At 44.9% G+C, this 24,695-nt stretch overlaps 1 protein-coding gene across 2 annotated transcripts in view; it reads right to left on the minus strand.

Moving 5' to 3' along the window:
* LOC141166933 (hepatic lectin-like) overlaps positions 1-24,695 on the minus strand; it is a 99,016-nt gene that overhangs the window by 53,042 nt on the left and 21,279 nt on the right. For both annotated transcript variants that reach the window (XM_073654140.1, XM_073654141.1), the window contains 2 exons: positions 23,658-23,705; positions 22,649-22,791 (listed from right to left, as the gene is read on the minus strand). In XM_073654140.1, coding sequence (XP_073510241.1) covers positions 22,649-22,791; positions 23,658-23,705 — 191 coding nt within the window. The remainder of the gene's footprint in view (positions 1-22,648; positions 22,792-23,657; positions 23,706-24,695) is intronic.

The raw sequence follows: 24,695 nt of genomic DNA on the forward strand, positions 1-24,695 counted from the left end.
GCGTGACACGCAGTCTGGCTCCAGACAGAATCACGCATCCAGCCGTTACAGGTAAGAGGAGTGTATGGCGCCAGAGTACACGGTGTGCATAGACACTGAACGTATACTGTGATCTCCGGTGCCATACTTAGATACTTACCTGACCGGGAGGAGCGTTGCCGCGGCACCTCTCTTCGCCGGAGACCGGGGCAGGAGTGTGGCGTCGGATCGGCGCATGCTCATAGCGCTATCCGGTGCCATTTTACTGAAGACACATTTGCAGTGTGTCTTCAGAAAAATGGCGCCGGACAGCGCGGTGCTCCGGCGCCGCACTCCTCCCCCGGCCTCCGGCGGAAGAGGACGCAGCAGTGCTGGAGCGCAGAGAAGAAAGGTGAGTATAAGTGTTTATTTTTTTGTATTTGTGTACAGCGTGAAAGGGATGAGGGGGCCACACATACCAGGATTGGGGGGTGAGGGGACCACGCATACCAGGGTTGGGGGGGTGAGGGGTACCACACATACCAGGATTGGGGGGGTGAGGGGTACCACACATACCAAGATCGGGAGGTCAGGGGACCATGCATACCAGGATCGGGGGGTGAGGGGACCATGCATACCAGGATTGGGGGGTGAGGGGACCATGCATACCAGGATTGGGGGGTGAGGGGACCATGCATACCAGGATTGGGGGGTGAGGGGTGCCATACATACCAGAATAGGGATGAGGGGTACCATACATACCAGGATAGGAATGCGGGACACCATGCATACCAGGATGAGGGGTACCATGCATACCAGGATAAGGATGAGGGGTGCCATGTATACCGGGATTGGGGATGAGGGGTGCCATGCATACCTGGATTGGGGGTGGGGGGTGCCATGCATACCAGGATTGGGGATGAGTGGTTCCATGCATACTGGGATTGGGGGTGAGGGGTACCACACATACCAGGATTGGGGGGTGAGGGGACCATTCATACCAGGATTGGGGGGTGAGGGGACCATGAATACCAGGATTGGGGGGTGAGGAGACCATGCATACCAGGATTGGGGGGTGAGGGGACCATGCATACCAGGATTGGGGGGTGAGGGGACCATTCATACCAGGATTGGGGGGTGAGGGGACCATGCATACCAGGATTGGGGGGTGAGGGGACCATTCATACCAGAATTGGGGGGTGAGGGGTCCATGCATACCAGGATTGGAGGGTGAGGGGACCATGCATACCAGGATTGGGGGTGAGGGGACCATGCATACCAGGATTGGGGGTGAGGGGACCATGCATACCAGGATTGGGGTATGAGGGGTGCCATACATACCAGAATAGGGATGAGGGGTACCATGCATACCAGGATGAGGGGTGCCATGCATACCAGGATGAGGGGTGCCATGCATACCAGGATAAGGATGAGGGATGCCATGCATACCGGGATTGGGGATGAGGGGTGCCATGCATTCCGGGATTGGGGATGAGGGGTGCCATGCATTCCGGGATTGGGGGTGGGGGGTGCCATGCATACCAGGATTGGGGATGAGGGGTGCCATGCATACCGGGATTGGGGATGAGGGGTGCCATGCATACCAGAATTGGGGGTGGGGGGTGCCATGCATACCAGGATTGGGGATGAGGGGTGCCATGCATAGCGGGATTGGGGGTGGGGGGTGCCATGCATACCAGGATAGGGATGAGGGATGCCATGCATACCAGGATTAGTGGTGAGAGGTGCCATGCATACCAGGATTGGGGGTGAGGGGTGCCATGCATACCAGGATTGAGGGTGAGGTGTGCCATGCTTGCCAGGATTGAGGGTGAGGGGTGCCATGCGTACCGGGATTGGGGGTGGGGGGTGCCATGCATACCAGGATTGGGGATGAGGGGTGCCATGCATACCGGGATTGGGGGTGGGGGGTGCCATGCATACCAGGATAGGGATGAGGTGTGCCATGCATACCAGGATAGGGATGAGGGGTGCCATGCATACCAGGATTAGTGGTGAGAGGTGCCATGCATACCAGGATTGGGGGTGAGGGGTGCCATGCATACCAGGATTGGGGGGTGAGGGGACCATTCATACCAGGATTGGGGGGTGAGGGGACCATGCCTACCAGGATTGGGTGGTGAGGGGACCATGCATACCAGGATTGGGGGGTGAGGGGACCATGCATACCAGGATTGGGGGGTGAGGGGACCATGCATACCAGGATTGGGGTGTGAGGGGTGCCATACATACCAGAATAGGGAAGAGGGGTACCATACATACCAGGATAGGAATGTGGGACACCATGCATACCAGGATGAGGGGTACCATGCATACCAGGATAAGGATGAGGGGTGCCATGCATACCGGGATTGGGGATGAGGGGTGCCATGCATTCCGGGATTGGGGGTGGGGGGTGCCATGCATACCAGGATTGGGGATGAGGGGTGCCATGCATACCGGGATTGGGGATGAGGGGTGCCATGCATACCAGAATTGGGGGTGGGGGGTGCCATGCATACCAGGATTGGGGATGAGGGGTGCCATGCATACCAGGATTGGGGATGAGGGGTGCCATGCATACCGGGATTGGGGGTGGGGGGTGCCATGCATACCAGGATAGGGATGAGGGGTGCCATGCATACCAGGATTAGTGGTGAGAGGTGCCATGCATACCAGGATTGGGGGTGAGGGGTGCCATGCATACCAGGATTGAGGGTGAGGTGTGCCATGCTTGCCGGGATTGGGGATGAGGGGTGCCATGCAAACCGGGATTGGGGGTGGGGGGTGCCATGCATACCAGGATAGGGATGAGGTGTGCCATGCATACCAGGATAGGGATGAGGGGTGCCATGCATACCAGGATTAGTGGTGAGAGGTGCCATGCATACCAGGATTGGGGGTGAGGGGTGCCATGCGTACCAGGATTGAGGGTGAGGTGTGCCATGCTTGCCAGGATTGAGGGTGAGGGGTGCCATGCGTACCAGGATTGGAGGTGAGGAGTGCCATGCATACTAGGATAGGGATGAGGGGTGCCATGCATACCAGGATAGGGAAGAGGGCAGCACATAACAGGATGGGGGAACAGGATGGGGGCAGCACAAATACCAGGATGTAGGCAACACATACCACCATGGGAGACCATATACCAATAAAAATGCTCGTCACCCGGGCGTAGAACGGGCTCAATAGCTAGTAAATATATATTTATTAGTGATGGGCGAGCACTAAAATGCTCAGGTGCTCGATGCTCAGGTCGAGCACATTGGAGTACTCGGGTGCTCGACCCGAGCAACGAGCCCAATGTAAGTCTATGGGAAACTCGAGCATTTTTCAGGCAGCAAACCCTGGCGGTCTGCAGAGGGCCTAAAAATTGCCCAAATCAATGGGAACAGTGCTCAAATGGCATGGGAACAGCATGGGGAAGACCCCTGGAATCATTTCTGACTCCCAGGTCACTGCTGTCAACAGTGTTGTCAGAGGTATTACGCCACTTTGACGGACTCACAATAAAACATACCAAAATGAAACCAAAATGGATTTTCCTGAGAAATATGTTAAGGAACATCCTTTCCAGGGTAATGACTTGTATTTAAGGCAAAATAAATAACCCCCAAAAAAATACTCCTCCACACCATAGGCTATGTTCACACGTAGCGTTTTTGCATTTTTGTATTGCTTTCAGACATGACAAATGCATTCATCAGGAAATGTCATTTTAACATTTTACAACCTTATCTGGCCATGTGGTGTGTGAGACATGATCAGACACATCCTGTTTCATTTATGAAGGAGGGACTCTGAATGTCACAAAGCCTATTGTTATAGGGCCATCAGGCGACCTATAATATTCTTAAAGGGCCAGCAGTCAGTCCTCACTATTCTTAGAGAACCATCAGTCGACTATGCTTTGCTGTTCCCATTACTAAAGAGTGGGTCTCCTATACTGTTATTGCGTATGCAGTGAGTGGCAGGGCCACCCAAAATTTGGACGCACCCCAATACCCCTTTGAAAATTTGGACGCACCCCAATACCCCTTTGAAGAGACTTAGAGGAGGGCCTCCTGAAATAAAATATTCCCATTATTAGGAAGTGGGTCTCCCATTGTGTTTGCCTATGCAGTGAATGCAAGGGTTTCCAAAAATTTGAAGGCACTCCAATGCCCCTTGGAAGAGACGTGAAGGTCAGAGGGCCTCCTGAAAACAATGTTCCCATTATTAGGAAGTGGGTCTCCCATAGTGTTGGCCTATGCACTGAATGCAAGGGCTGAAAAAAAAATTTGGAGGCACTCCAATTCCCCTTGGAAGAGGCGTAGAGGGCCTCATGAAAAAATGTTCCCATTATCAGGAAGTGGGTCTCCCATAGTGTTGGCCTATGCAGTGAATGCAAGGGCTGCCAAAAATTGGGAGGCACTCCAATGCCCCTTGGAAGAGACATGGAGGAGGGCCTCATAAAAAAATGTTCCCATTAGAAAGGAGCAGGTCTCCCATACTTGTAATGCCCATGCACTAAGTGTATGGGCTGACAAACATTTACCCCTGGGGGGTATACATGAACATACTGTATAAAAATTTTTTTTACGGGCATCATAAACACCCTTTAAAAAAATTATGTGGGTGTTGCATCACGGACCACGGTCACCCTGGTGATATGGTGGTGGAGGATGAGGATTAGGAGAAGGAGGAGGAGAAGAGCAAATAGCCAAAATCAGGAAGCATATACCCATGTGTGGGTGTGAAAAGGTGCATGGGAATACACCTCCCAAAAAAAGACAGCGGATTTGAGTTTGTTACGCTGCTATCATTCGGTGGTGTTGAGAAATCTGGCCCAATCCAGGCCTTGTTAATTTTTTATAAGAGTCAGTCTGTCAGCATTTTCAGTTGACAGGCGGATGCGCTTATCAGTTATAATTCCACCAGCGGCACTAAAAACCCGCTCTGAAAAAACGCTAGTGGCAGGGGAGGCCAGGACCTCCAAGGCATAGAGAGCCAGTTCATTCTTTGTATCCAGCTTGGATACCCAATAATTATAAAGCACAGAGGAATCACGGAGGACATTGGTACAGTCGGCAAGGCACTTCCTCAGCATGTTCCCAAGCTTTGCACTATTTGTGAGAGTACCTCAGGGCCTGTGCGATGGGAGGGACTGAGAAAATTCTCCCAGAACTTTGACAGTGTTCCTCTGCCTCTGCTGGATTGGAGTTGTGTCCTCACCAAGAGGACAACTGACCATGCTCTCCTCCTCCTCTCTATCCTCAGGCCATCCACGCTGGACAGACGGTATGACAGTTGCGCAGGTAGTACCGTCTATAGCTCCGGTTCTTCCTCCTCCTCCTCCACATCCTCATTGTCACCCAATCCACGTTGTGATGAGATGAGGCTGGGCTCTGTGTAATCACCCTGTATGGTTCCTTGCTCCATCTCATCATGCTCCGCCTGCAATGCATCCTCTTTGATTGTGAGCAGAGAGTGTTTCAGAAGACAGAAGCGGGATGGTGACGCTAATTATGGCATCATCGCCGCTCACCATCTTGGTGGAGTCCTCAAAGTTTTGGAAGATGGTACATATGTCTGACATCCATGTCCACTCCTGAGGTCTTATGCGTGGAGTGTGAACTGAATACCGACAGCCTTGTTGATGCTGGTACTCAACAACTGCCCTCTTCTGCTCACAAATCCTTCCTAACATCTGCAGTGGAGAGTTGCAATGCGTGGGGACATCACACACCAGTCTGTGAGCCGAAAGCTGCAAATGCTGCTGAAACACGGCAAGGGCGGCGGAAGCTGTAGCTGACTTTCTAAAATGGGCACACATGCGGCATACTTTAACAAGCAGATCCGGCAGCTCCGGGTAGGATTTGAGAAACCGCTGAACCACGAGGTTAAGCACATGGGCCAGGCATGGTACGTGTGTGAGCTCGCCTCACCTCAGAGCCGCCACCAGGTTCCTGCCATTGTCACACACGACCATGCCTGGCTGTAGGTTCAGCGGTGTGAGCCACAGATCTGCCTGCTCTTTCAGAGCTGTCCACAACTCTGCAGCATTGTGCGGTTTGTCACCTAAGCATATTAGCTTCAGCACAGCCTGTTGCCGCTTGGCCGAGGCATTCCTGCAGTGCTTCCAGCTTGTGATTGATGTGGTAATTTCTGACATGGAGGCTGAAGAGGAGGAGGAGGCTGAGGAGGATGAGGTGCAGGAGCTGTAGACTGTGGGAGCAACCCTGATTGACCTAGGGCCCGCAATCCTTGGCGTCGGGAGGACATGTTCCATCCCAAGGTCCGACTGGGTCCCGGCTTCCACTATGTAAACCCAGTGTGCTGTCAGCAAGATGTACCGTCCCTGCCCACAAGCACTTTTCCATGTGTCCGTGGTTAGGTGGACTTTCCCAGTAACTGCGTAGTTGAGGGTACGGATAATGTTGTGGGACACGTGCTCTTGTAATTTGGGGACGGCACACCGGGGGAAATAGTGGCGGCTGGGGACTGAGTACCGAGGGACGGCCGCCACCATCGGGTTGCGAAATGCTTCTGTCTCCACGAGCCTAAAAGGCAACATTTCAAGTGCAAACAGTCGCAAAATGTGGGAATTTAGTAGTGTGGCCTGTGGGGCGTTGGCTGCGTATTTGCGCTTGCGTTCCAAGGACGTGGACGTGCTTCCTGATGCTGCTACTTGAGAGTGTGCAACAACAGGTGCAGGGCAGGAGGCATCTTCGCATGCACCATGGACAGGGGATTGGCTTGCATGCACAACAGCGGAAGAAGCAGTGGTGCCACCCGCAGACACTGTTCCTGGACCCTGGGGTTCGCCCACAAAGTCGGGTGCTTTGCTGCCATGTGCCTGATCATGCTGGTGGTGGTCAGGCTGGTCGTTTTGCCACCCCTGCTGATGATGGCCTGGCAGGTGGTGCAAATGGCCTTTTTGGGGTTATCGGCGGAGTCTTTAAAAAACAACCAGACTCGGGAAGACCTAACAGTTGTACTGGCAACTTCCTTCGTGTTGGTGTTACCGGGAACGGTTGCCCGCCTTCTGTCTGCAGCCAACACACTGCTTCTTCCTGCCTTTTGAGGTGCTCTGCCTCCCTCCCCCTTTGTGCTGCTGTCCTCGCTCTGCATGTCCTGCCAGGTTGGGTCAGTTACTATATCATCCACCACCTAGTCTTCCACTTCCGCACCCTGGTCCTCCTCCTGACTTTCTGGCCATTGTGCCTCATCATCGTCCACCTCTTGGGACACTTTCCCACCGTCGCCTTCGTGTGACCGTGGCTGCTCAAATATTTGTGCATCGCTACATGCAATCCCCTCTTGCCCTGCTTCAAGTGGACCAGGCGAGAGGCCCGAATCTATAAATGGAAGAGTGAACAGCTCTTCGGAGTGTCCATGTGTAGGATCAGTTGTCTCCTGGCACTCGGCATGGTGGGAGGAAGGAGGATCAGGGTGAGGAATATGCAGTCCAGACTCACGGCTACTAAGACTTGACCGTGTGGGGTGGCATAGTGACTGGAAGCATTATCTGCTATCCTACCAACAACCTTTTGACACTGCTGTGCGTTCAATAGTGGTGTGCTGCGGTCCCCTAGGAATTGGGACAGGAAGATCGGGCGAGAAGATGTTGGTGTTTGTTGTGGCACAATTTCAGCTTGCCCACAGCCTCGGCCTCTGCATGCACCATCCCGTCCTGTTCCCCTTCACTTGCCACGTGCCTTGCCCATTTTAAATGGAGGACAATATCTTCCAAGCTCACTACAAATGACTGAATTTGAAGCGAAGTTATATGTGATCCGTGTGATGGAGAAACCACAGTTTTAAATATCTGGCCTGTAGGTAGCTATTTTGAACAGCAAACCGGTGTCAAAAACTTTGCTGACACACTGAAACAAGTTTTTAATGGAGGCCAGAAATGGCAGTATTTTCTGAAAACATATATGTGATCCATGTGACGGAGAAACCACAGTTTTAAATAGCTGGATTTCTAGCGCTGTAATAAGGAAAGCATCTGGCTGTATTCTGCACTGCCAACAAGCAAATGGCGCAGAAAAAAGGTGTTCTCTAGATTGCTTTTTAAGCAAATAATGAGGATTAAGATCCAAAGAAAAGTATTCCTGGCCCATGAGACCTCGGCCTATGTCTAGAAATGTCTAACAGCAGCAGACAGAACTGGAATGGAGCCTCTGCAGTCTGATATATACACTGCCTGCCTGATATCTCTGCAAATGAATTCGTCCTCAGAAGGACTATTTGTTGAGATGGATATGTGTAATATGCTTCTATTCTACCTACACTACCAAATAAACAAGCAAATCTCTCTCTAGCTCAGCAGCACCTCTCCTTACACTGTCTGATTCCGGAGTAACTGTGACGAGCATGGCAGCGCCAGGTCTAATATAGACCTGATGACGCGGTGCGGCCAGCCAATCACTGTAATGTCACAACCAACATGGCTGCGGCATTACAGTGAGTGGCAGGCAATCCCTGCATGTTCATTGGTTCTGTAAAGAGCACCAAACATGCAGGGAGGGGACCCGAGCATCCGCCCGAGCATCTCGCAAGTACTCCGTGAGCTCCGAGCATCCCGAGTACTGAGATGCTTGGGCGAGTACAGAGTACTTGCGGGTATGCTCGCTCATCACTAATAAATAAATATATATATATATATGTATATGTATATATATTATATATATATATATATATATATACACAGTACAGACCAAAAGTTTGGACACACTATCTCATTTAAAGATTTTCTGTATTTTCTTAACTATGAAAATTGTACATTCACACTGAAGGCATCAAAACTATGAATTAACACATGTGGAATTATATACTTAACAAAAAAGTGTGAAACAACTGAAAATATGTCTTATATTCTAGGTTCTTCAAAGTAGCCACCTTTTGTTTTGATGACTGCTTTGCACACTCTTGGCATTCTCTTGATGAGCTTCAAGAGGTAGTCACCGGAAATGGTCTTCCAACAATCTTGAAGGAGTTCCCAGAGATGCTTAGCACTTGTTAGCCCTTTTGCCTTCACTCTGCGGTCCAGCTCACCCCAAACCATCTCGATTGGGTTCAGGTCTGGTGACTGTGGAGGCCAGGTCATCTGGCGTAGCACCCCATCACTCTCTTTCTTGGTCAAATAGCCCTTACACAGCCTGGAGGTGTGTTTGGGGTCATTGTCCTGTAGAAAAATAAAAGATGGTCCAACTAAGCTCAAACCGGATGGAATAGCATGCCGCTGCAAGATGCTGTGGTAGCCACGCTGGTTCAGTATGCCTTCAATTTTGAATAAATCCCCAACAGTGTCACCAGCAAAGCACCCCCACACCATCACACCCCCTCCTCCATGCTTCACGCTGGGAACCAGGCATGTAGAGTCCATCCGTTCACCTTTTCTGCGTCGCACAAAAACACGGTGGTTGGAACCAAAGATCTCAAATTTGGACTGATCAGACCAAAGCACAGATTTCCACTGGTCTAATGTCCATTCCTTGTGTTCTTTAGCCCAAACAAGTCTCTTCTGCTTGTTGCTTGTCCTTAGCAGTGGTTTCCTAGCAGCTATTTTACCATGAAGGCCTGATGCCCAAAGTCTCCTCTTAACAGTTGTTGAAGAGATGTGTCTGCTGCTAGAACTCTGTGTGGCATTGACCTGGTCTCTAATCTGAGCTGCTGTTAACCTGCGATTTCTAAGGCTGGTGACTCGGATTAACTTATCCTCAGAAGCAGAGGTGACTCTTGGTCTTCCTTTCCTGGGGCGGTCCTCATGTGAGCCAGTTTCTTTGTAGCGCTTGATGGTTTTTGCAACTGCACTTGGGGACACTTTCAAAGTTTGCCCAATTTTTCGGACTGACTGACCTTCATTTTAAAAGTAATGATGGCCACTCGTTTTTCTTTACTTAGCTGCTTTTTTCTTGCCATAATACAAATTCTAACAGTCTATCCAGTAGGAATATCAGCTGTGTATCCACCAGATTTCTACACAACATAACTGATGGTTCCAACCCCATTTATAAGGCAAGAAATCCCACTTATTAAACCTGACAGGGCACACCTGTGAAGTGAAAACCATTTCCGGTGACTACCTCTTGAAGCTCATCAAGAGAATACCAAGAGTGTGCAAAGCAGTCATCAAAGCAAAAGGTGGCTACTTTGAACAACCTACAGTCATGGCCAAAAGTATTGAGAATGAGACAAATAGTAATTTTTCCAAAGTTTACTGCTTCATTTTTTGTAATGGCAATTTGCATATACTCCTGAATGTCAACGAGTGATTAGCTTAACAGCAATTACTGTACTTGCAAAGTCAATATTTGCCCAGAAAATGAACTTTAACCCCCAAAACACATTTCAACATCATTGCAGTCCTGCCTTAAAAGGAGCAGCTAACATCGTTTTAGTCATTGATCCATTAACACAGGTGTGGGTGTTGATGAGGACAGGGCTGGCGATCAATCAGTCATAATTAAGTAAGAATGACATCACTGGACACTTTAAAAGGAGGCTGGTTCTTGGTATCATTGTTTCTCTTCAGTTAACCATGGTTATCTCTAAAGAAACACTTGCAGCCATCATTGCACTGCACAAACATGGCCTACCAGGTAAGAGTATCGCAGCTACAAAGATTGCACCTCAGTCAACAATCTATCGCATCATCAAGAACTTCAAGGAGAGAGCTTCCATTGTTGTCAAAAAGGCTCCAGGGCGCCCAAGAAAGACCAGCAAGCGCCAGGGCCGTATCTTAAAACTGTTTCAGCTGCGGGATCGGACTACCAGCAGTGCCAAGCTTGCTCAGGAATGGCAGCAGGCTGGTGTGAGTGCTTCTGCACGCACTGTGAGGCGGAGACTCTTTGAGCAAGGGCTGGCTTCAAGGAGGGCAGCAAAGAAGCCACTTCCCTCCAGAAAAAACATCAGGGACCGACTGATATTCTGCAAAAGGTACAGGGAATGGACTGCTGAGGACTGGGGCAAAGTCATTTTCTCAGATGAATCCCCTTTTCGATTGTTTGGGACATCTGGAAAACAGCTTATTCGGAGAAGAAGAGGTGGGCGCTACCACCAGTCTTGTCTCATGCCAACTGTAAAGCATCCTGAAACCATTCATGTGTGGGGTTGCTTCTCAGCCAAGGGAATCGGCTCACTCACAGTCTTGCCTAAAAACACAGCCATGAATAAAGAATGGTACCAGAATATCCTCCAAGAGCAACTTCTCCCAACCATCCAAGAGCAGTTTGGCGCCCAACAATGCCTTTTCCAGCATGATAGAGCACCTTGCCATAAAGCAAAGGTGATAACTAAATGGCTCATGGAACAAAACATAGAGATTTTGGGTCCATGGCCTGGAAACTCCCCAGATCTTAATCCCATTGAGAACTTGTGGTCAATCATCAAGAGACCGGTGGACAAACAAAAACCAACAAATTCTGGCAAAATGCAAGCATTGATTATGCAAGAATGGACTGCTATCAGTCAGGATTTGGTCCAAAAGTTGATTGAGAGCATGCCAGGGAGAATTACAGAGGTCTTGAAGGAGAAGGGGCAACACTGCAAATATTGACTTGCTGCATTAACTCATTCTAACTGTCAATATAACCTATTGGTACTCATAATATGATTGCAATTATATTTCTGTATGTGATATAAACATCAGACAAACACTAATAAAAACCAGAGGCCAGCAGATCATGTGAAAATATAATTTTGGTGTCATTCTCAAAACTTTTGGCCATGACTGTAGAATATGAGACATATTTTCAGTTGTTTCACACTTTTTTGTTACGTATATAATTCCACATGTGTTAATTCATAGTTTTGATGGCCTCAGTGTGAATGTACAATTTTCAACGTCATGAAAATACAGAAAAATCTTTAAATGAGAAGGTGTGTCCAAACTTTTGGTCTGTACTGTATATATATATTCATCTCTTTATTTTTTATATGGGAAAGGTGGTGATTTAAAAATTATTTTTTAACATTTTTTTTAATACTTTTTAATTTATTTTTTTGTACCCTTAAGGGACTTACAATGATTCTGAAAGCTAATACATATTTCCCAATCCACAGACAGCATGTATGATCTCAGCCAGGCATGCCTACGTGCGTGTATAGGCAGAGACCTGTCAATACAGGGCAGTGGGCAGGGAGAAGCTACCAGGGATCCACCTGTCCAACAAGTCCACAGCGTGGCTCAGTACCTGGCAGATTTTTCTCTGAAACGCCGTAGCATTTCAGAGTCCAACATAATTGGCTGAGATCATACCACCAGTGCCTGTTTTATGCTATCCGAGGCAGCATACTTCAGCTGTCAGAATCACTTTAATCCTGCAATCACTTGATATACTATACTATATACTGCAATACTAATATCAAAAATCGAGCATTGTCAATCAACTTCAGTCAGACCATTATAGGTCATATAGTGCATATATGCATCAAACGACAGTATTACAGTATACTAAATAGCTAAATTGCTGTTTTCCTATGAAGCGCAGTATTAACAAGTTACCCATTTAAATGAAGCAGTCAGTGATTGCTAGCAGCATTAAAGTGGTGATCAGAGTCGGTTTCTAAGGGCTCATACCCATCAGCATGAAAAAAATCGGTCCGATGTTGTTACTGAAAAGTTGGACAAGTGTTATGCAAGTGTCATGTGAGTACAATGCGATTTTTCTCACCTACTATCCGAATGACATCCAAATGACATGCGAATGCAATACGTATGCAATGCAATTTTAACATTAGCTTGTACACAGAGTAATTCTCTATGTCATTTAAAGACAGTTTTCAAAGTAAATATTCTTCAAGACATAGATAGAAGTAGATAGATAAAAATATATGAATATTAGTATTCAATCCCAAACTCACGCTGGCATCAGTGAGGAGAACTGAGTTCATTGCCTATGAACTCTGCTCACCTTTCTCACATCACCGCGAGGCACTGAGCATGTGCAGCTCAGTGCCTCTGCTGGATGCCAGTAGAAGGGTCACATCATGCCACCTTTCAGCAAGGCATCTAGATGTAGCAGAGCTAGACTCACCCTTCTCATGGATGTGGCCTTTCTGGAGCTGCTGAGAGCTGATGTTTTTAGTCTGGGAGGGGGCCAATATCCATGGCCCCTTCCTAGCCTATTAATATCAGCCCGCAGCTGTCTACCTAGCCTTTGCTGGTTATTAATTAAAGGGAGACCCCACGGCATTTTCTTTTTTTTTGGGGGGGGGGATTGCCAATTTTAATAACCAGTAAAGGCTGTGAATTTATATAAATAGCCTGGGTAGTTCCATATTTATTACCCCCTTCCCAGGCTATAAACGTCAGCCCTCAGCTACGGGCTTTCCCTCAGCAGGTTATTAACCGCTTCCCGACCGCCCACTGTAGATAAACGTCCGTGCTGCCTGGGCTCTGTGCAGTGCCGACATTTAAAAACGGTGGGTGGTCTCACAGTGCTCAGGACCCCCAGGGTCCTGCAAGCGCTGTGAGGGCGGTGCAGAGCGTTAGCTCTGACAGGGAACATCATCGGGACCTGATTAGATCAGGTCCCAGTGATGTTAACCCTTTGCTGTCTTCTATATGCCGCGATCTATAGTGATCGCGGCATATAGAAGACAGCAGGAGGAGAGGGGGTCGTCCACTTACCTCTCCGACGACCCCTTGATTGCTTTCAGGACCTGGCGTTGCTATGGCAGCTGGAGGTCACATGACCGCCTCCAGCTCTGCCATATATGGTGTCCTTCCTGCCTGGCTTCAGCCTGTAGCTGATGCCAGACAGGAGACTGTGAAACAGTCAGTGAAGATCTCATATAATGTAATACATGTCTATTACATTACATGAGATCAGGGATCAGAAAAATAAAAATTAATGTCCCATACAGGGACTAAGTAAAAATGTAAAAAAAAGTAAAAAAAAATGTTTTGAAACTGTTAAAAAAAATACAAAATAAATAAAAATAAATAAATAAAATATTAACCCGATAAATCCATATATTTATGCAAAAATAAAAAAAGTACACATACTTGGTATTGCCGCGTCCGAAACAACCCGAGCTATAAAACTGTCACACTAATTAACTCCTTCTGTGCACACCGTAATAAAAATAAATAAAAAACGGAGCAAAAAACTATGCTTTTTCCTCATATCGCCAAACAAAAAGTGGAAAAAAATGCGATCAAAAAGCAAAATGGAAATAAAAATGGTACCGCTGAAAACGTCATCTTGTTCCGCAAAAATCAAGCCACCATACAGCTCCATCAGCCAAAAAATAAAAAAGTTATACCTCTCAGAATAAAGCAATGCAAAAAAAATATTTTTTCTATAAAATTGTTTTATTGTGTAAAAGCGCCAAAACATAAAAAAAATACAGTAAGTGTAGTATCGCTGTAAACGTACTGACCCGAAGAATAACGCTGCCTGATCACTTTTGCCACACGCAAAACGGCATAAAAAAAAACCTCAAAAAACAATTCCTGAATTGTTGGTTTTTGTTAATTTTACCTCCCAAAAAACGGAATAGAAAGCGATCAAAAAATGTCACGTACCCACAAATGGTACCAATAAAAATGTCAACTCGTCCCGCAAAAAACAAGCCATCACATGACTCTGTCAGCCGAAATATAGAAAAATTATAGCTCTCAAAATATGGCGATGCAAAAACTAGATTTTGCAAAAAAAAAGCGTCTCTTAGTGTGTGACAGTTGTCAGTCATAAAAACCCGATATAAATCTGGTATCTCTGTAATCGCACCGACCCGAAGAATAAAGTAATCGAATCAGTTATCACACTAGGAACGGCGTAAAAAATAAATAAAACCAATTCTTCACCTGCTACTGATTTGTTTATTATGTCTCCCAAAGATCGCAGTAAGGCTCGGCACACATTTATCCTGCGCTCTGCGCTGAGCGCTTACACCAGAGTTTCCGTGTAAATCTCTGAAATACGTGATTCAGCCAGAACCCATGACGGAAGATTCCCTGTAATGAGGCAGATATAGGCCACTGTGGATGCCGTCTGGCCTGTGATCCCACGGTGTCATTTGTTTTAGGCGTGCATAAAAGTGCGGTTGGCCACAGTTTTGTGCACTTCTGAAAAAAAGGACACCGCTAAACAGAGGCCAGACGGAGTCCAGAGTAACTCTGCTGCCTCATTACAGTGAATGGATCCTGCATGGGTTTCATCTGAATTACATCACTTGGAAATTTAGATGGAAACCCCGATGTAAGTGCTCAGCCTAGAGCGCTGGATAAATGTTACGTAAAATGTTCCCAATAAAAGCTTCAACTCAATCCTCAAAAAAAGCTAGTCCCCACTCAGGTCCGTCATCTGTTAAAAATATAAGGGACTTCCAAGTTACTGGTAGCAGAAAGGCTCTGGAAAAGCGAAATGGCCCTTGCCCCCCAAAAGAAATTCAAAAAATTTTGTGCTCCCAAATCCAAATGCCTATTCTACAATAATTTGTTCTCCAATTGTCAAATAGCACTCCGTCCCCCCCAGATCTCGCCATATGGCTGAGCGGTACGATACAGCCACATATGGGGTATTGCCACTTTTAGAAGAAATTGTGTGACACATTTCAGCACCATTTTTACCCATTGCCCTGTGTGAAAATGTAAAATCTGAGGGTAAAACATTTTTTTGTGGTAAAAATATAATTATGCTTTTTTCACTGCCCAATGGTATAAATTTAAAAATTAAAAAATACTCACTACTTCCCTAGATGAATTCCTTGAGAGGTGTAGTTTACAAAATGGGGTCACTTGTGGGGGTTTCTGCTGTTTTGGCATGTCAGCGACTCTTCAAATGTGACATGGTGTCTGCTGCCTATCCCAGCCAACATAGCGCTCCTTTCTCTTCCGAACCCTGCCGTACACCAAAGCAGTGGTTTTCCCCCACATATGGGGTATCGGCGTGTTCAGGAGAAATTGAACAACAAATTTCATGGTGCAATTTATCCTGTTACCCTTATGATAATACAAAATTAGGGAAAGGAAAACATTTTTTGTGGGAAAAATGTGAAAATTTTATTTTTATGGCTCAATATTATAAACTTCTGTGAAGCAGCTGGGGGTGCAAGGTGCTCACCACATATCTAGATAAGTTCCCTAAGGGGTCTAGTTTCCAAAATGGTGTCACTTGTGGGGGGTTTCCACTGTTTAGGCACATCAGGGGCTCCCCAAATGCAACATGGCGTCCGCTAATTATTCAAACAAATTTTACATTCAAAAAGTCAAATGGCGCTCCTTCCCTTCCGAGCCCTGCCGTGCGCCCAAACAGTGGTTTGCCTCCACATATGGGGTATCGGCGTGTTCAAGAGAAATTGCACAACAAATTTCATGGTGCAATTTATCCTATTACCCTTATGATAATGCAGAATTAAGGGATGAAAAACGTTTTTGCGGGAAAAATTTGAAAATTTTATTTTTACAGCTGATTATTATAAACTTCTGTGAAGCACCTTGGGGTTCAAGGTGCTCACCACACATCTAGATAAGTTCCCTAAGGGGTCTAGTTTCCAAAATGGTGTCACTTGTGGGGGGTTTCCACTGTTTAGGCACATCAGGAGCTCTCCAAATGCAACATGGTGTCTGCTAATTATTCAGACAAATTTTACATTCAAAAAGTCTAATGGCGCTCCTTCCTTTCCGAGCCCTGCCGTGCGCCCAAACAGTGGTTTTCCCTCACATATGGGGTATCAGCACGCTCAAGAGAAATTGCACAAAAAATTTTGGGGTCCATTTTTTCCTGTTACCCCTGTGAAAATAAAAAAAGTTGGGTCTAAAGTAACATTTTTGTGAAAAAAGTTAAATGTTAATTTTTTTCTTCCACATTCCAAAAATTCCTGTGAAGCACCTGAAGGGTTAATAAAATTCTTCAATGTGGTTTTGAGCACCTTGAGGGGTGCAGTTTTTAGAACGGTGTCACTTTTGGGTATTTTCTGTCATAAAGACCCCTCAAAGTGACTTCAAATATGATGTGGTCCATAAAAAAATGTTTTTGTAAATTTTGTTGGAAAAATGAGAAATCGCTGGTCAACTTTTAACCCTTATAGCTCCCTAACAAAAAAAAATCTTGGATCCAAAATTGTGCTGATGTAAAGTAGACATGTGGGAAATGTTATTTATTAAGTATTTTGTGTGACATATCTCTCTGATTTAAGGGCATGAAAATTCAAAGTTTGAAAATTGCAAAATTTTCAAAATTTTCGCCAAATTTCCGATTTTTTCACAAATCAACGCATGTGATATCAAAGAAATTTTACCACTATCATGAAGTACAATAGGTCACGAAAAAACAGTCTCAGAATCAGGGGATCCGTTGAAGCGTTCCAGAGTAATTGCTTCATAAAGTGACAGTGGTCAGAATTGAAAAAATTGGCCTGGTCACGAAGGCAAAAACAGGCTCTGGTGCGAAGTGGTTAATATTTCGGGGGATCCTACTCCATTTTTTTTCATTTATTTATTACTAAAATACATGTACAGTAAGCTACACATGCTCTGCACTAATTATATACTTTATGTCACTCACATATTTCTATCTATCTATTCTATTGTGATGGGTTACACTGTGATATTACTGTACTTTACTGATAAAATGTCAGGTGAGTTAAAATCAGATGGCACTTGCATGGTCCTTGTGCCGCCTGTTTTTTTTTTCGCTCCCATTGACTTGCATTGGCAAGACTCATCCAATATACAGGGACAATCGCAGCAGGCTGCGATTTTTTTCTCAGTCCAATCTGGGTTGAGAAAAAAATCGCAGATGAGCAGGGATTCATTGAATTACATTAGTCAGAGTGCAATCCGATTTTTTTATTGGATTACACTCGTCTGTTTTTCTTGCACATGAGTATTATTGGTACCACAGCAAATATGGAAGGTGCCTAGGACTGCGAGGGGTTAAAGCAAAAGGCTGGAAAAGTTACTTCAGAATTGTTACTTGGGTCCTGTAAATGGGGACTAACCAGGGGAGGAGTCCTGAGGAGATAATTTGCATATTCCCACTGCATTTTGGGGTAAGTGAAGAGTCTCCGCGAGCTCAAAGAACACTGGATTTTGGCTGTTGGAGCTGAAAAGAGGACATCGGTAAACCAGGGGAGGAGTCCTGAGGACATAATTTGCATATTCCCACTGCATTTTGGGGTAAGTGAAGAGTCTCCGCGAGCTCAAAGAACACTGGATTTTGGCTGTTGGAGCTGAAAAGAGGACATCGGTAAACCAGGGGAGGAGTCCTGAGGAGATAATTTGCATATTCCCACTGCATTTTGGGGTAAGTGAAGAGTCTCCGCGAGCTCAAAGAACACTGGATTTTGACTGTTGGAGCTGAAAAGAGGACATCGGTAAACCGCGCGCCGGCATTTTGAAGCTTTTTTTTTTAAGCTTTTTTCACTGTTTTCAGAACATTAACAATAAGAACATGGAAGAGTCCAGGAGCCATTTGGTGAGCTGCATATCCTGCTACATGTTCACAGACTTGCCAGTGGAAAAGCCAAACTTCACATGCCAGAAATGCAAGCTTGTGTCCCTGTTGGAGGAAAAGTTGCGAAATCTAGAAGAGAGGTTAACTACCTTGAAAATCATTAAGGAAGGTGAAGAGTTCTTAGACAGAGCAGAATTATCTCTTCATGATTCAGAAAGAGAAGAAATTCGAACTGCACCTGACGAAACAGAGGAATGGAAGCATGTGACCCACCGAAGCAGGAGGATCGAGAGGCAGTCAGCACCCATACTGCTCAGGAACCAGTACCAGGCTCTCTCGCAGGAGCACCATGAAGAAATACAGCAAGATAAGACTTTGCCAGCAATGAATAACCTTGTAAGCCCTCAGAATCCTCCTGGATGGAGAAAGAAGAATGTTGTGAAGAAAAAACGGAGAGTGGTGGTCATGGGGGATTCCCTGTTAAGAGGAACAGAGGCCGCTATCTGCAGACCAGACATAACCTCAAGAGAAATGTGCTGTCTTCCAGGAGCAAAAATTAAAGATGTGTCTGACAGGATATCAAGACTCTTCAGACCTACAGATCACTACCCATTCCTGCTAATACATGTGGGGACAAATGACACCGCAAGAAAGGACCTGGAAACCATCTGCAGTGACTTTGAAGACTTAGGCAAGAAAGTGAAAGAATTGGGAGCGCAGGTGGTCTTCTCATCCATCCTCCCAGTGGATGGCCATGGAACAATGAGGTGGAATAAGATTCTACAGGTGAACAACTGGCTACGTCGATGGTGCCGTCAACAAGGATTTGGATTTCTGGATCACGGAATGAATTACCTATACGATGGACTACTTGCTAGAGATGGGGTGCACCTTACGAAGACTGGAAAACATGTATTTGGAAGTCGCCTTGCTACACTCATCAGAAGAGCTTTAAACTAGAACAATGTGGGAAGGGAAGCAAAAGGCCAGAAAAAGCCATACAGCTGACAAATACTATTGAGATCTCTGCTACTGGAAGTGGAAAGGAAGAACAAAGACAAAACAATTTAAATAATAAAAATATGGGAGGAAGAGAAACCAATCACAAACTAAAATGTTTTTATACAAATGCACAAAGCATGGGCAACAAACAAGGAGAATTGGAACTACTAATGCAGGAAAAGGAATATGATGTCATTGGAATCACTGAAACTTGGTGGGACGATACACATGATTGGAATAAAAGGCTAAAAGGATACAACTTATTTGCAAGAAACAGACTTGATAAACGAGGAGGAGGTGTTGCATTGTATGTTAGAATAGCGTATATCTGCACAGAGATGGAAGCTTCAGAGACTGGGAGTTCTGTGGAAACTGTTTGGGTAAGAATACAAGGAGAGAACAACGGAAAGGACACCATTGTAGGCATTTACTACAGGCCACCTGGGCAAGCTGAAGATATGGATGAACTCTTTATGTATCAAATGACCAAGTTCTCCAAAAAATATGACGTAGTGGTCATGGGAGATTTCAACTATCCAGACATTTGTTGGGAATCTCTCTCAAGTAAAACTAACAGGTCAAGCAAATTCTTATCCTCTCTTGCTGACAACTTTATCTTCCAAAAGGTAGGGGAGAAAACAAGGGGATCTGCTACTTTGGATCTAATCCTTATAAACAGGGAGGAAATGGTTGAGGAGGTAAAGGTGGCTGGGACCCTAGGAGGCAGCGATCATGCTATTATAGAATTTTGGATAACTAGAGGAGGAAGACATGTGAAGACTCAAACTTCAAGGTTAGATTTTAGAAAGGCAGATTTTAAGAGACTCAGAAAGAGAATAGGAGGGATCCAATGGCTGGATGTCCTTAAGGACAAAAATGTCCAGGAAGGATGGGAAATTTTTAAAAATGAGATTCTCAAAGCACAATCGTTAACAATCCCGAAAAGTAGGAAGAATGGGAAGCATTTAAGGAAACCAGGATGGATGAACACAGAACTTAAACACATGCTAAAAAGAAAGAAAGAAATGTTTATTAAATGGAAAGAGGGAGGCATATCTAAAGAAGATTATAATGCAGTCTGCAGATCCTGCAGGGCACGTATCAGGTTAGCTAAAGCTGACAATGAATTAAGGCTTGCAAGAGATGTCAAAAGCAATAAAAAAGGATTTTGGGGGTATGTCAAAAGTAAAAGAAAAGTCAAAGATGCTATAGGATTTTTACAGGATGAAAATGGAGAAATGGTAAGAGAGGATGTTGAGAAGGCCGAACTTTTTAATTCCTATTTTGCATCTGTTTTTCTCTCAGAAAGAAAATGTAACATCAACTGATCTTCACTGTCCTTTTAAAGGAATAGAGGAATCCAAGTTATCTGTAAACAGAAAGATTGTGAGGGAATATTTAGCTAACATAAATGAGTTCAAGTCACCAGGTCCAGATGAATTACACCCCAGAGTACTGAAGGAGATCGTAGAAGAAATTTTAGAACCACTCTCCATAATCTTTGAAAATTCTTGGAGAACAGGAGAAGTCCCAGAAGACTGGAGAAGAGCAAATGTTGTTCCTATCTTCAAAAAGGGGAAGAAGGTGGACCCAGGGAACTATAGGCCGGTGAGTCTGACTTCTATACCAGGAAAGATCTTTGAACAAATTATTAAACAACATGTATGTAAGTACATGGATAAGAATGAAGTGATTAACCAGAGCCAGCATGGGTTTGTAACTAACAAGTCATGTCAGACTAACTTAATTTCCTTCTATGACAGAATCACTGACTGGGTGGATCAGGGAAATGCTGTAGATATAGTATATCTTGACTTCAGCAAAGCATTTGACAAAGTATCTCACACCATCCTTATTGAAAAAATGACCAAGTATGCAATGGACCAGGCAACTGTTAGGTGGATTCATAACTGGCTTAGTGATCGGACTCAAAGGGTGGTTGTAAATGGCTTCACATCCAGCTGGGTGAATGTCTCAAGTGGGGTACCACAGGGCTCCGTCCTGGGACCTGTATTGTTCAACATCTTTATCAATGATTTAGATGAAGGAATTGAGGGTAAACTGATTAAATTTGCTGATGACACAAAGCTAGGAGGGATAGCTAATACTAGAGAAGAGAGAGAGAGGATTCAAAAAGACCTAAATAAACTGGAGCAGTGGGCAGCAACCAACAGAATGGTTTTTAACAGGGAAAAATGCAAAGTACTACATCTGGGCAATAAAAATGAAAAAAGCATATACAGAATGGGAGGAATAGAGCTAAGCAACAGTACATGTGAAAAAGACTTAGGTATACTAATAGATAATAGACTGAACATGAGTCAACAGTGTGATGCAGCAGCAAAAAAGGCAAATACAATTCTGGGATGTATTAACAGAAGCATACAGTCTAGATCACGTGAAGTCATTATCGGTCTTTACTCCTCTTTGGTCAGACCTCATCTGGAATACTGTGTACAGTTTTGGGCACCACATTTTAAAAAAGACATAGACAAACTGGAGCAAGTTCAGAGAAGAGCGACCAGAATGGTGACTGGTCTGCAAACCATGTCCTATGAGGAACGGTTGCAGGATTTGGGAATGTTTAGCTTGCAAAAAAGAAGACTGATAGGAGACTTAATAGCTGTCTACAAATATGTCAAGGGCTGTCACATTGTAGAAGGATCATCTTTATTCTCATTTGCACAAGGAAAGACTAGAAGCAATGGGATGAAACTAAATGGGAGGAGACACAGATTAGATATTAGAAAAAACTTTTTGACAGTTAGGGTGATTAATGAGTGGAACAGGCTGCCACGAGAGGTGGTGAGTTCCCCTTCAATGGACGTCTTCAAACAGAGGCTGGACAGACATCTGTCTGAGATGATCTAGTGAATCCTGCTTTGAGCAGGGGGTTGGACCAGATGACCCAGGAGGTCCCTTCCAACTCTACCATTCTATGATTCTATGTGCAGTACACTGGATTGGAGGAGAAGGGTTAGAGGGAGGGTGATTGGGCGGGTCTTTATTTGGTGCTCTGTTCTAATATTCATGGTTATGGGCTTAAATGACAGGTCACTGAACATTCAATGACATGCCTCCTATTTTAAATACTGCGCTTGCGCAGTTCATATAGCGGTATTTAAAAAAAAATGTAACTCCAGCAAAATGGCGCCCGTGCATGCGCAGTAGCATCTATCGCTTGTCATATGCATTATGCAATTTATACCATAAAAATTATTATGATCCATCAGTCAGTACAATGGTCCCTATTTTATTCTTCATAGTGCTCCTACTAAGTACCCTTATCTCACCTGCTCCGAGCTGCTGGTGATTACAGCTAGGTCTGCCTCTTTACTGATACATGAAGTCCTGGTCTTTGACCACGAGGTTTTAACCTTTGTAAGGAAGTAGCAACTGTCTCCAAACTGCTTCCATCCCGTCTCACAAGTCTTCTCTGAAAACCAAGATAAAATAGGATTTATCTACTGTAGGATTTTATGTTGTCCTGGCAGTCTGTGAAAAATAAAGGAAAAGATCCTTTGTTCATGATTCTTATCTCTTGTCCAGATTGGAGAGCAGGACCAACAGCATCTCTCACCCTTAAAGACCTGCCCTGGATAAGGCTATGTTCCCTCCTATGAGGAGTTTTTGGTGAGTTTTTTACGCTGTATATTTTCGAAAAAATGCTAGTAACCCATTTTACTTAATGGGTGCAGAAATGGTGCAGGAAATCTACAATATCAAAAATTCACCAAAAACTCATTGTGGGAACGTAGCCTTACACAGACCCATTGGGACTGATTTATCAAGACCAGCGAAGGGAACAATCATGTTACGACCATCTTGCCAAAATGGAAGATTGGAAGATGCTGAATTAAGGCTTGTTGTATTTGAAATGAGTAATCCTATTGATGCCCTACCTAGTGATAAATCATTGAGTATCCTCTTTAAGGGTATGTGCACAGGCGAAGCCGGTTCAAGGAAATGCCAGTGGTCGATTTCCTACGGCAACTTCACCGGCAGCTTCGCTGTTGTTCTTGAGTCTCAGAAGGCCCCCAAAGAATGAGCAGACACTTTTTTAAGAAAAAAAAGCTTCAGGGTTTCCAGACCCTGACACATTTAGAAGAAGTGACATAATATAGAACATGTACACAGTAATGTCATATGGGTCAGATATACTCATAGTCATTTTTTTCTATTGGGTTATTTTACATATTTTTCCCAGGGGGGACTGACTGGATCTCCAAAAATGAATACTTTTTTTTTTTGGAGAGTTTCACATTAAAACCTTCCTATATGTTATTTCAGTTGTTGACTTACTTTTTACTTCCAAGTGTAGGTCATCAATATTTGAAGAAAGGTTATGTACTACAGAAAGAAAAAATGTGGTTAGGATTTCAAAATGAAGAGCGTGGTGCAGTACTTGAACACAATTTAATCATTACTATAATTTACAACGCAAATCAATTACGCGATTGCCCCTCACACCCCTGAAAAATGCTGAAAAAATACCGCACTTTTGGGCGTAGTTTTGCTAAGACCCTCCTCTCTTATGCTACAGTTTGCAGGTCTATCCTGGCAAAATCAGTACCGTTCTGCAAATTGAAATTCTGATTTGGCTATTATCCTAAGTCATATTGCAAGGCTCGTTAAAGGGTCTATTGTGACTTTTAGGATTGCTACTTCCAATAGGTGGCACTTTAGAGTTCAAGTCCTCTCCATCTCTGAAGAGGCAATTTGCATACTATTGGCAAGTAAGCAGTAGAAGGCTCAGAAAATGTTCAATCCTGATGTATTAAGGATACAAATACTTCAGCGCCAGCGGTAAAACAGCAGTACTGTGACTAGCACACTAATGAGTGGGGACCTGGTAAAGATTTGGTATGAAATGACAATGAGGAAAAATCCTCTCCCTCACTTTGACTTAGGCTAGGCACGCACTGCATCTCTGCCCAGTGTTGGCTGTACAAACTCATCAGGTTTATACTGGACAAAGTCCACAATCAAGATGGATACTGAGGCATCTGTCCACCATAAGTACTCATTGTAAAAAAACATACCACATGGCATACATTTCTTTTACGTGGCCCTCTGTATAGGAAAACGAGGACTTCTGCGCTTTCCTACACATTAAAACTAAAACTATGAGTATGGCGATGCATGCCTTCCAGATAGAGACTGGAAGAACACTTTTGGCTTGTGTCTGGTAAATGGGGTCCTTTAAGAACTTTACTGTATACTTCAGGAAAAGATACCGACGTACGCTGCAGGCTAAGAGCACAGACACAATGAGCACTCAGAAATATAATATATATATATATATATATATATATATATATATATATACACACACATATG

This window comes from Phyllobates terribilis, unplaced genomic scaffold (assembly GCF_046119375.1).
Source record: "Phyllobates terribilis strain yellow unplaced genomic scaffold, ASM4611937v1 Scaffold_11__3_contigs__length_659146591, whole genome shotgun sequence".
Classification (NCBI taxonomy): domain Eukaryota; kingdom Metazoa; phylum Chordata; class Amphibia; order Anura; family Dendrobatidae; genus Phyllobates; species Phyllobates terribilis.